The 12,176-nt window shown below is 36.9% G+C and overlaps 2 protein-coding genes across 3 annotated transcripts in view; one reads left to right on the top strand and one right to left on the bottom strand.

The window, feature by feature from the left end:
• The window catches only part of LOC137646880 (uncharacterized), a 5,963-nt gene extending 297 nt beyond the window's left edge, over positions 1–5,666 (bottom strand). The window contains exons 1-4 of the mRNA XM_068379949.1: positions 5,570–5,666; positions 4,888–5,076; positions 3,792–3,906; positions 1–875 (exon numbers count right to left, since the gene is read on the bottom strand). The exon at positions 1–875 is cut by the window's left edge and continues 297 nt beyond it. Coding sequence (XP_068236050.1) covers positions 183–875; positions 3,792–3,906; positions 4,888–4,985 — 906 coding nt within the window. The 5' untranslated portion in view covers positions 4,986–5,076; positions 5,570–5,666 and the 3' untranslated portion in view covers positions 1–182. The remainder of the gene's footprint in view (positions 876–3,791; positions 3,907–4,887; positions 5,077–5,569) is intronic.
• The window catches only part of mRpS18C (mitochondrial ribosomal protein S18C), a 130,476-nt gene that overhangs the window by 53,969 nt on the left and 64,331 nt on the right, over positions 1–12,176 (top strand). The window contains exon 1 of one of the 2 annotated variants that reach the window (XM_068380448.1): positions 7,286–7,500. The exons of the other annotated variant lie outside the window; for it this stretch is intronic. Coding sequence (XP_068236549.1) covers positions 7,437–7,500 — 64 coding nt within the window. The 5' untranslated portion in view covers positions 7,286–7,436. Of the gene's footprint in view, positions 1–7,285; positions 7,501–12,176 lie in introns of those variants that run through there. 2 annotated transcript variants of the gene reach the window in all.

Genomic DNA, 12,176 nt, shown 5'->3' on the forward strand with positions numbered 1-12,176 from the left:
ACAATATTTTCCCTTTGATGGACAGGCTACTAAAGGTACATGGAAAAACAGATGCCAAAAAAAAAGGGTTTCAATGTTCAGCTATGGTAGAAAATTATTAAAAGTGATCAAACTGTTATCTGTGATTACTTGTATGGTTGACCAACTGCTGCTGATTTGTTTGCATATGGATCTTGACAGCCTCACTGATAACCTCGGAAGCCCACGATAATTGGAACCTGACATTTGATCTCTTCTAGAATGACATCCAGGTCTGACATCAGTTCACTGATGAAATTATCTCTTGGTTTGATGAGCAGAAAGATGTAGAGTTTCGCTTGGCAATTCTTGGCGTGGGACTTAAGCATCTTACGGAGACTGCTTCTGACCAAATGCTTCAGCCATTTATCATAGTCTTCAAGGTTTTTTATCTTCTCACCACAAAATGATCCGGAAGGATCCTTAAAAGTTTCCATAAACGTTCCCACAAACCTTTCAAACTTCAATGCCTTTGAGAATTCTGCTCCACTCAGTTCCTGCTTGAACAACTTCATCACAGCAATTTTCGGGTCCCTCATTTGCTGACATTCGTTTTGAATTTGGTAAGCGGGCATAGCCAAGGCATAGTTTGGCCAGTCGAGTTTGCATGGAAACATTATGCGAAGAAAGCGTCTGCGACGATGACTCAGGACCTGATTCAGAAGCGGCCACAGTGGCAAGCCATTTAGATACCAGTGATACGCGCCTTGCCCAGTTCCTTTCCATCCAGGTCTCAAGGGAACGGTTTCGTCCAAGAACCAATCACCTTGACAGACAACGTTCTGGCATTGACCCCCGAGCCACTTGACTTCATCAGACAGAGCGTTTGTGTGAATGTTGATGACTGCTAGCTGACCCTGATTAAGAAAAATGTGCATTAATTGGTCTTCAAAATTGAAAGAGGCGTTATGTCATAAGTGAGCTTGAGTATGAATGCCTTGCCATGGTTACAAAAGTGTATTGTGGGCAATCTTGTAACTTAATGTACATAAGTATTCTGCAACGGGTTATTTATATATATATATATATATATATATATATATATATATATATATATACATATATATATGTATATATATATATGTATGTGTGTATGGTAATGCCAGACTGAATGCCATGTTGAATGGAGAGTTACTTGATGAAGTAGATCAGTTTAAATACTTGAGTTCTGTTGCTGCTGCAGATGGTGATTAGAAGCAGATGTATGTCAGGAATTGAATGAATGATGTAAATTGTTAAGGGTAATGAAGGGATTTGGTAAAGAATACAAGGTTAGAGGTGAATGTAAAAAGATTTCTATATGAGAAAGTGATTGTACCAACTGTGATGTATGGATCAGAGTTGTGGGGAATGAAAGTGACGGAGAGACAGAAATTGAATGTGTTTGAGATGAAGTGTCTGAAGAGTGTGGCTTGTGTATCTCGATTGGATATGGTTAGGAACAAAGTAGTAAAAGTGAGAATGGGTGTGAGGAATTATTTAGCAGCTAGAGTGGATATGAATGTGTTAAGGTGGTTTGGCCATGTAGAGAGGATGGAAAATGGTTGTCTGTTGAAGAAGGTGATGAATGCAAGAGTTGATGGGTGAGGTACAAGAGGAAGGCCAAGGTTTTGGTGGATGAATGGAGTGTTGAAAGGCCTAGGTGATAGGAAGATAGATGTGAGAGAGGCAAAAGAGCACGCTAGGAATAGAAATGAATGACGAGCGATTGTGACGCAGTTCCCATAGGCCCTGTTGCTACCTCAAGTTACCTTGGTGACCGCTGAGGTTGCAGCAATAAGGGATTCAGCATATGAAGCTTCATTTGTGGTGAAAGATAGGGGAAGGGTGGGCTGCGGTACCCTAGCAGTACCAATCAAACTCGCCCGAGTTCCTTGTCAGGCTGGGAGGAAAGAATCCCCTTTGTTTCTTTTTAGATGTCGGCTACCTCCCAAAATTGGGCGAAGTGCCATGGGAAGTAGATAGATAGATATATGAAATTAGATACACACACACACACACACACACATATATATATATATATATATATATGTGTGTGTGTGTGTGTGTTATGTGTGTGTGCGCTCATGTACATGTCTGGGTATGACTGTGAGTGAGTTTCATGCATCTCATCATCATCATTTGGAGTTTTAAAGACTCTCATTTTATCATGACGTCTTATTTTGAAGAAGAAGAAGAAGAAGAAGAAGAAGAAGAAGAAGAAGAAGCAAGAAACATACCTGAAAGCTAGGGCAGTTTTTAATGTGCCCAATTCCAGAAGAAGAAGAAGAAGCAATAAACATACCTGGAAGCCAGAGCAGTTTTTATTGTGCCCAATTCAAGAAGAAGAAGAAGAAGAAGAAGAAGCAATAAACATACCTGAAAGCTAGGGCAGTTTTTACTGTGCCCAATTCCAGAAGAAGAAGAAGCAATAAACATACCTGAAACCCAGAGCAGTTTTTATTGTGTTCAATTCAAGAAGAAGAAGAAGCAATAAACATACCTGAAAGCTAGGGCAGTTTTTAATGTGCCCAGTTCCAGAAGAAGAAGAAGAAGCAATAAACATACCAGAAACCCAGAGCAGTTTTTATTGTGTTCAATTCAAGAAGAAGAAGAAGAAGCAATAAACATACCTGAAACCCAGAGCAGTTTTTATTGTGCCCAATTCCAGAAGAAGAAGAAGCAATAAACATATCTGAAACCCAGAGCAGTTTTTATTGTGCTCAATTCCAGAAGAAGAAGAAGCAATAAACATATCTGAAACCCAGAGCAGTTTTTATTGTGCTCAATTCCAGAAGAAGAAGAAGCAATAAACATATCTGAAACCCAGAGCAGTTTTTATTGTGCCCAATTCCAGAAGAAGAAGAAGCAATAAACATATCTGAAACCCAGAGCAGTTTTTATTGTGCTCAATTCCAGAAGAAGAAGAAGCAATAAACATATCTGAAACCCAGAGCAGTTTTTATTGTGCTCAATTCCAGAAGAAGAAGAAGCAATAAACATATCTGAAACCCAGAGCAGTTTTTATTGTGCTCAATTCCAGAAGAAGAAGAAGCAATAAACATATCTGAAACCCAGAGCAGTTTTTATTGTGCCCAATTCCAGAAGAAGAAGAAGCAATAAACATATCTGAAACCCAGAGCAGTTTTTATTGTGCTCAATTCCAGAAGAAGAAGAAGCAATAAACATATCTGAAACCCAGAGCAGTTTTTATTGTGCTCAATTCCAGAAGAAGAAGAAGCAATAAACATATCTGAAACCCAGAGCAGTTTTTATTGTGCCCAATTCCAGAAGAAGAAGAAGCAATAAACATATCTGAAACCCAGAGCAGTTTTTATTGTGCCCAATTCCAGAAGAAGAAGAAGCAATAAACATATCTGAAACCCAGAGCAGTTTTTATTGTGCTCAATTCCAGAAGAAGAAGAAGCAATAAACATATCTGAAACCCAGAGCAGTTTTTATTGTGCCCAATTCCAGAAGAAGAAGAAGCAATAAACATATCTGAAACCCAGAGCAGTTTTTATTGTGCTCAATTCCAGAAGAAGAAGAAGCAATAAACATATCTGAAACCCAGAGCAGTTTTTATTGTGCTCAATTCCAGAAGAAGAAGAAGCAATAAACATATCTGAAACCCAGAGCAGTTTTTATTGTGCTCAATTCCAGAAGAAGAAGAAGCAATAAACATATCTGAAACCCAGAGCAGTTTTTATTGTGCCTAATTCAAGAAGAAGAAGAAGAAGAAAAAGAAGAAGAAGAAGAAGTAGGACAAGAACAAGAACAAGCAATAAACATACCTGAAAGTTAGGGCCCTTTTTATTGTGAGAAATTCCAGCCCTGCACAGCTCTTCCAGAATAGCCTTCTCCTGGTCATTTGGTGTTCCATTTAACAGCGAGATAGTTGAGCATAGCCTGGCAAAAAAAGAATTCTCATTAGTCTAACATAAACTGGCATGTTAATCTAGTTTAATGAAAGAATGTCTTTGTAAACTCTGATTGATTATAAGTTAAACGACGGCTTTAGTATTCAGTTTTTTCGCGGAATGTGTCACCTGTTTCTGGTAAATATTTGATCAAAATATCTATAATATCAATCCAATAGAATTTATTTTCAGAAAGATAATTTATAGTTATCAAACAATTATTGCATGGGAGTAAGTAAATTTACAAGCTAAGCTATAACCCTAGTTGATAAAAAGCAGGATGCCATAAACCCAAGGGCCCCAACAGGGAAAAATAGCCCAGTGAGGAAAGGATATAAGGAAGGAAATAAACTACAGAAGTAGAAATTGTTCAGTGGCCGCTTTCCTCTTGGTAAGGGTAGGAGAGACTATAGCTATGGTAAGCAGCTCTTCTAGGAGAAGGACACTCCAAAATCAAACCATTGTTCTCTAGTCTTGGGTAGTTCCATAGCCTCTGTACCATGGTCTTCCACTGTCTTGGGTTAGAGTTCTCTTGCTTGAGGGTACACTCAGACACACTATTCTATCTAATTTCTCTTCCTCTGTTTTGTTTAAGTTTTTTTTATAGTTTATTTAGGAAATATTCATTTTAATGTTACTGTTCTTAAAATATTTTATTTTTCCTTATTTCTTTTCCTCACTGGGCTATTTTCCCTGTTGGGGCCCCAGGGCTTATATCATCCTGCTTTTCCAACTAGGGTTGTAGCTTAGCAAACACTAATAATAATAATAGTAATAATAATAATAATAATAATAATAATAATAATAATAATAATAATAGTAATAATAATAATAATAATGCACAATCAAAATAAGATATTTTAAGAACAATAACAACATTAAATTAGATCTTTCATATATAAACTATAAAAAAACTTCGAGTAACAAGAGGAAGAGAAATAAATTTAAGATAGATCAAATAGAATCTTACCTGTAGGAAGTTTGTCTGCATTGCTCAAACGAGTGGATCAGATCTCCCGTCATCCCTAGTACCATCAGGAGGACCAAGAGAGCCCTGTTGTTCTTCATTCCTTCTCCTTGGTTTCCTAACGCTATCCAACTTAGCTGTTGTTATGTGGCTGTTTACTATCAACTTAAGCAAAAAACAGTACGAAGACTCCTTATAAGGAAAAGAGAAAATAAATACAAATGTTTTAGCTGATATTTGAAAGAGTATAGTTGAGTAAACATCTTAACTCCAAAAATCTCTTCATAGATTTTTCCCTGTTGGAGCCCTTGGGTTTATAAGATCCTGTTTTCCCAATTAGGGTTGTAGCTTAGCTAGTAATAATAATAATAATAATAATAATAATAATAATCCATGTTACAACCCTAGTTAGGAAAGCAGAGTGCTAAAAGCCCAAGGGCTCCAACAAGAAATAATAATAATAATAATAATAATAATAATAATAATAATAATAATAATAATAATAATCCAGGTTACAACCCTAGTTGGAAAAGCAGATTGCTAAACGCCCTAGGGTTCCAACAAGAAATACTACTACTACTACTACTACTACTACTACTACTACTACTACTACTACTACTACTACTACTACTACTAATAATAATAATAATAATAATAATAATAATAAAGACCTGAAATACTCTACCTTTTCAGCCTCAAGAAAGAAACATGAACTTCTTGCAGAAGCAAATTCTCGAATGTGTGTGACTGATGAGTCTCTTGTAAAATGCTGCTCTTTCCTGTTGTGAACGTTTTGATAAGAATATTGTTTAGGAAGTTCACCCCAATCTCCTTTGAAGTCACTTCCGCTGCAGACGTATCTCCGGGTTTCACTTATATATATATATATATATATATATATATATATATATATATATATATATATATATATATATATATATATGTGTGTATATATATTTATATATATTTATATATACATATATATATATATATTATATATATATGTATATATATATATATATATATATATATATATATATATATATATATATATATATATATATATATATATATATATATATATATACATATATATATATATATATATATATATATATGTATATATATTTATATATATTTATATATACATATATATATATATTATATATATATGTATATATATATATATATATATATATATATATATATATATATATATATATATAATCCACTGCTGGACAAAGGCTCAGACATGTCTTCAACTTCTTTCTGTTTATGCTCTTAATGCCGGTCTATACCCGAATAATTTCTTAGCTCGTCAATCTATCGTCTTCTCTTCCTTCCCCTGCTTATTTTACAATCTCTAGGTACCCATTCTGTTGTTCTGGTCCACCTGCTATCTCATTTTCATTATATGTCTTGCCCATGTCCATTTCTTTTTCTTACATGTTAGAATATCATGTACTTTCGTTTGCTCTCGTATCCATGCTGCCCCTTTTATCTTTCTCAGTGTTGCTTCCATCATTGATTCATTATTCTTTCCATATTTCTTTGAGTTTTAGACCTATAAGGCTCCTCTAAACCTCTCCCACATCTCTAGCTTGCAAGGATGGTGAGGTTGCAGACACTACAGGAAACTATTAACCTGGAGCAGGCCTTGAGCCCCAGTCCAGCGAATCGCCATCCATGGATATTTCCAATAGAATACTGTTAATTCTAAGTGTTGCCTTCTCCATCTTAAGGCTCAACACCACACATTATTCTAGAAGTTTTATTCCATCTGTGACCAGATTGTGGAACGATCTTCCAAATTATGCAGCTTAATAGATGGAACTAAAGAAGTTCAAACTTGCAGGGGATGTTTTTCTTTTCTTTTTTTTCTTTTTTTTTTAAGTTGGACAGGTTGATAAGGAAATGATATAGTATAGGTAATATACTGTAAACTTCCAAATGAGTTTCCAAACGCTAACAAATTGAAAGATGGGGTAAATCAGAACGAGACTTTGATGATAATTTCTGTGATATAAATTAATTTGTCTATTGTTTTACAAGACTACTAATATCCGTGCAAATATGTGTTCTTTATTGTGGAAGTAAAAGTAGGAATATTAGCAGTTTGCATTTGCAATTCTTCAAATTTATAAAACATTTTACCAAGAAGTTTGGTCTGATAAGTCTAATGGGAGCTATTCGTTAAGACGGACGCGAACCATTGATAATGTTTCTGCCAATCTTATTCTTGTATATGAACAACTATCATGAAATTAAAGAAATAACTAATATGAACTTGAATTATGGGATGTGAATTAATAATTAATGCAATAAAAAAACTGATTTAAAATTTTAATGTATTCAATATTAAAAAAAATAAACGCAACATAACGCTGCCCTTTGGTTTAGGAGTTGTTGACAAAACTCCGAGCCTCCAACATACACGGCGATAAGTGACCATCCATCGTATTCATTCACAAATTTGCCGTGAAGTCTGTTATATACTGTATAGTATTGTGTTTATACTCATATGCTGATTGATTTATAAGAATAAAGGCGGAATGAATCTTGCTGGGCTTTTCCAACGAAGTTTGCTGTCATCCTTAAGGAGAAGAACGCCATGCCGTATGTATCTGGGTAGCCTAGGATACCCCTAGACTAGCAGACTATATTTTGTTTTCATGTAATTTTGGTCTATTTTTTTAATACATTCATCACTTCATCTTATGTTAATATGACGAGGTATTTTATTTGGCATATTTAGTAACACTGGTGTTTCCAATCTATACTCGATTTTTTTTAACGAGGCGCATTTGCACTGACTCGCAGCAGTTCACTTTTAGCTCGGAAAAGTTTCCTGCTATCTAATTGGTTAGAATTACCTTGTCCAACCAATCAGCAATCAGTAAACTTTTCCGAGCTAAAAGGGCACGCCTGCGAGTCGGTGTAAATCTGCCTCACTAAAAAGAATTGATTATAGTTTCTTTCACGTAACTCTTCTTGGTCTTTGAATGTATTTCTTGGGACAACGTAAGCTACGAAACCGGCAGTGAGAGGTGTATGTATGATGATGGCCATGCCCCATAACTCCTTTACTTTCAACTCCATCTCTAAGAATATGACAGTATTGGTGGTCGCAGTGGTATTTGAACTTAATTCCTTATTGAATCCATCAATCATCTATGCCTACAATCAGCCATCTATATTAGCAAGTACTTTTTCGTGATTTTGATTGTTCCCGATACAGAGAATCATATAACCAATTAAATAAAAAAAATCACCGGAGCCTTTGTATATTAGCGGCCAGTTCCTCACGCGTTCATTAAAAATGGACATCAACTAACCTAAACTTTCCCCCCTAACCTAACATACTAGCTGTGTCCTTACCTACTTACCTAATGGGGGGGCTAACACCCCCTTCCCACTTCCCTTACACTGCAGTATTCTAAGTTAGACAATAATACATACAGGTGGCCGTTATCATACATACACCCCAAATCACCTATTCGCAGTTTCATGCGGCGTTTCCTCCTTCATACAGCATAATACTGTACTCCATCTCTCACTCAGTCGGCCTCCGTCTTGCATCGTCTCTACTCGCGTGTGGATCTCTCACTTCAGTCCTTTTTGTGTAGAATCACATTGTGATGTAAAAAAAAAATTCTGTACTCTACATATCCAGTGTGCTTATATTGACTTTAGTATGAAGTGTGATACTACTGTACATTACGCAACCCCATACGCCATAGAGTCGACGGCTCAAAGAGTTGTATCATGCTTCAGACTTAGTGCGTAGAACTTCGTACTTAAATGGTTAATGGTGCTGTATTGATTCTTTTTATTTTTATTTTAATTCTAGTAATATATTCATTGTGTAATGCTATTGATATATTAATTACTGTACAGTACATTATCGTATACACAATACTGTACTTTACAGTATTGTATTACACTAATGGAGATAGAGGCTACGTGTACAATGATCTTAGTGGTGTGAATCGACCTACCGAAAATAGCGAACACTTATGAGTTTTACCTTGGCTAATTAGGCTGTACTGTAGTGATAATACTGTACATATATTATAGTAATACTGTATGCACTACAGTATCTGCAATTGTTGTTAGATAGGAAGAACAGTGTTTTGTTGGTACTATATGTATTATATGTAGGTGTAAGTGGGGCTATGGCCCATGCTACATGTACCTTAGTCTTACTGCGTACGTAGTACACTTGCTTACATATACACTGTACTCTACTCTTACTGAAATGTGTTCATTCATTAAAACAATACTTACTCTGTGATAAAAACCTAGTAAAACTATATTAGGCAGTACAGGTACTTATTGTGTTAATCAACTGCATGTAAACAATAGGTAGTGATATAGTAGGTTAGGAGTTAACTCATTCTAGGGCAGCAAGTATTCGCTGATTCTCGCTTTTCGCTTCTGTCTTTGTTACTTAACCCGTGCAAATAAGGAGGGCTGACTGAATTTTCCTATGATGCTTACATGTACTATTTATAGTAAATATATGGTCCACCCTTTACTTTGATGTGTAAGTAACTGTCAGGTTAGTCTTGTCCAATTTTCTTTGTTAATCACAGATGTTTAGTTTGAACGAACCCTTTGAATCGTCAAATATTGGGAGGATCTCTAAAACAGGAAGGTTTAAAGTTAGGACTCGGGAACCTGTGTTTAGAGTGGGAACGAACTAAAATCGAAACGCTCACAGTCCTGAAGGTTATGCTAAGGTTGTTTGGTAAAGGTTACCTTATAACCTGTAATCTAGTTCATATGTATGAGTCTTTGTGATACGATTGAGTTTGATATTAATTTCTGTTGTAAATGGGTGATTAACTCATTACCCTCCAATTAGTCGTAAAATAATAGGTTTTGTTCCCACACGAATACAATTCATCGTCCTTCAGTAGGCTAGACATTCACATTTTACTTTAGCTTCTCAAACTTTTTTTTTTCTTTCTCTTTCTTGAATAAATGGACAAGTGTGCAGACAGGTTGTTATGTTTGAGGTTTTTGAAGGGAGAGAAATTTACTCGTGGTGTGGTGAGAGGAGCCAGCGATCAGTCTCCTTGCTTTTACATATGGTGAGACATTCCCTCACATGAGCGTTATTGGGAGTACGATTCTCGGTTTCCTAATGATTGATCTCTTTGTGATCGTTCTCTTCATGACCTCTAGGAACTTTTCATTTTTTGGCAGGTGTCAAATTTCAGAATCCTGACAACTCCACCACCCCCTCATGAAATCCACATAAACCAGTCATCTGGCAAATTCTATTCCTAATGTTTCTTCATGTACAAATACATGTTCGGCTTTTTTGAATTCTACAAAACCGTATTCTCATGCTGCTGTTGTTATTCAAAGACCATTATCTAAGCAAACATTTAAATAATCTCAAAAAAAAGCAATTAGCAGTACCCCTCAAAATTATCAATCCAAGCAAGAAGCTTGAATTCCAGTACATAATAGGATTGACACACTTTCTATCTAGTACACCACAGAGGATATGTATGTAAACCCATTGCTTACTGTATATACATTCAGACTGTATCTTATACAAGTACGTAGGTTCTATGACCGATTACCATTTACTCTTGGTACAATATCTTGGTATAGACCTAATGCCTGTGTCGTCTCCATGCTCGGACCATTAGGAAGTTGGCAGGATTACCAACTTCACTGCTGTACAAGACCAGGTGCTCTGACATGTTTGGGAAAGTTGAATCAGCCCCATTTTGGTTTATGGGGAACTTGGATTCTCACAAAGAACGGTAGTATGTATTTGGGTAGGAGCCAATAGCCTAGCTGATTTATAAAGGGATTTTGACTAAGGAAAAATCTATTTCTAGGCGAGGGACCTGTGTCGCTCCGTGAAATTCTCCTTATAGCACCATTTCTAAGGTATAAATACTGCTAAATATACCAGAGAAAAAAGTTGCATGGAATGCCAGGAATAAACCCAGCTCGCTCACTCTGAGTGTTGGTATAGTAACTGGGGTGTGTTAGAACCACTACCAGAGGTCCCTTACCAATTAGTCCTCTCCTTCCTTAATATCCCCCGCTACTACGAGGTGCCGTTCTACATCCAACTACTGCCCGCTACTACGACTACTCCCCCCCTCCACCCCTACCACTACCCACGCTTCTTCCCTCATTCCTTTTCTAGCACCAGTGATATCCAGACGCGTTTGTTTTCATAGCTTTTGTGTTCATTTTCTTAACCATACAAAACTGAGTCCTTGAAGTTTCTCTTCCCACCACAACCACTCTGTAAGATCTAGGCCTAAGATTGAAATAAGCTGACTAATGTGTGGCGGGTGCCGGTAGTTATAACTAATTTCTTTCCATCCTTCACTGGAATCATACTATTATCAAAGACTCATGTTTGTATACTGTAGTTGGAAAAAGTTCAAATTGATTTTAAAACTTTTCATTAATTTTTTTTAATATTTTAAAAGTATTTCATTGTATACTGAAGATAAGTTGATGTGGTCAAGTGAAAAGTTATTGATGCTTATATGAACTCTCTATTACTAATTATAGTTACACATAGAATGTTGAGTACAAACATTACTGCAGTAATAAGTGAAAAGCTCTGATTGTGTTGATGCTGAAATGAGAGGAATGGTGTGATAGTGGTAATGTATGTATTAAATTTAGAGAGTGGTCTACCTCCCAGTGGGAGAGGTTTTCCCGGCGCCGGAAGAAGTCCAAACGGGATATTTCTCCTTCAAAGGTTTCTTTGAAGAAGGAAAATCCTAAGGACTCTTCTTCCGTGGCCCAAACCTCCTCCGAAGCTCCCACTCGATCAGCTTCTCTCGAGAGGCCGTGGAATGGTAGCGTAGGCCGTATTGTTGTTGACCGATCTCGGGGTTTGGAAGAGGGAGTTGCCTCCCATAGCGAGGCAGCTCCTCTTCCTCCCCCAGGGGAGGATTTAATTGTTTCTCCTAATGTGAATGTGAGTAATAATGATCTTTTACAGCTTTGGGCTAACTTGGGGCTTCAGGGCTCGCCCTCCAAGGAAGCCCTGATTGACATGATCAGGTTTGGAGCAGCTGTCAAACAGTCACCGACGGTAGCAGAGGTTGACCCTCTGTATATCGTCGAGGCTGTTGTGCCAGAGGCTTCCAATGAGAGTGTTCAAACCTCTGCTCCTGTTGTAGCTGAAGGCTTAGCTCCCCCCTCCGAACACCCTTCGAGGGAGGAACTAAGTCCAACGGTCTCTCCTGCAGGTGATTCTCCCCCTCGGGGGAGTTCACTGACTGCCGATGGTCTGCCTG

The sequence above is a fragment of the Palaemon carinicauda genome, chromosome 9 (assembly GCF_036898095.1).
Source record: "Palaemon carinicauda isolate YSFRI2023 chromosome 9, ASM3689809v2, whole genome shotgun sequence".
NCBI lineage: Eukaryota > Metazoa > Arthropoda > Malacostraca > Decapoda > Palaemonidae > Palaemon > Palaemon carinicauda.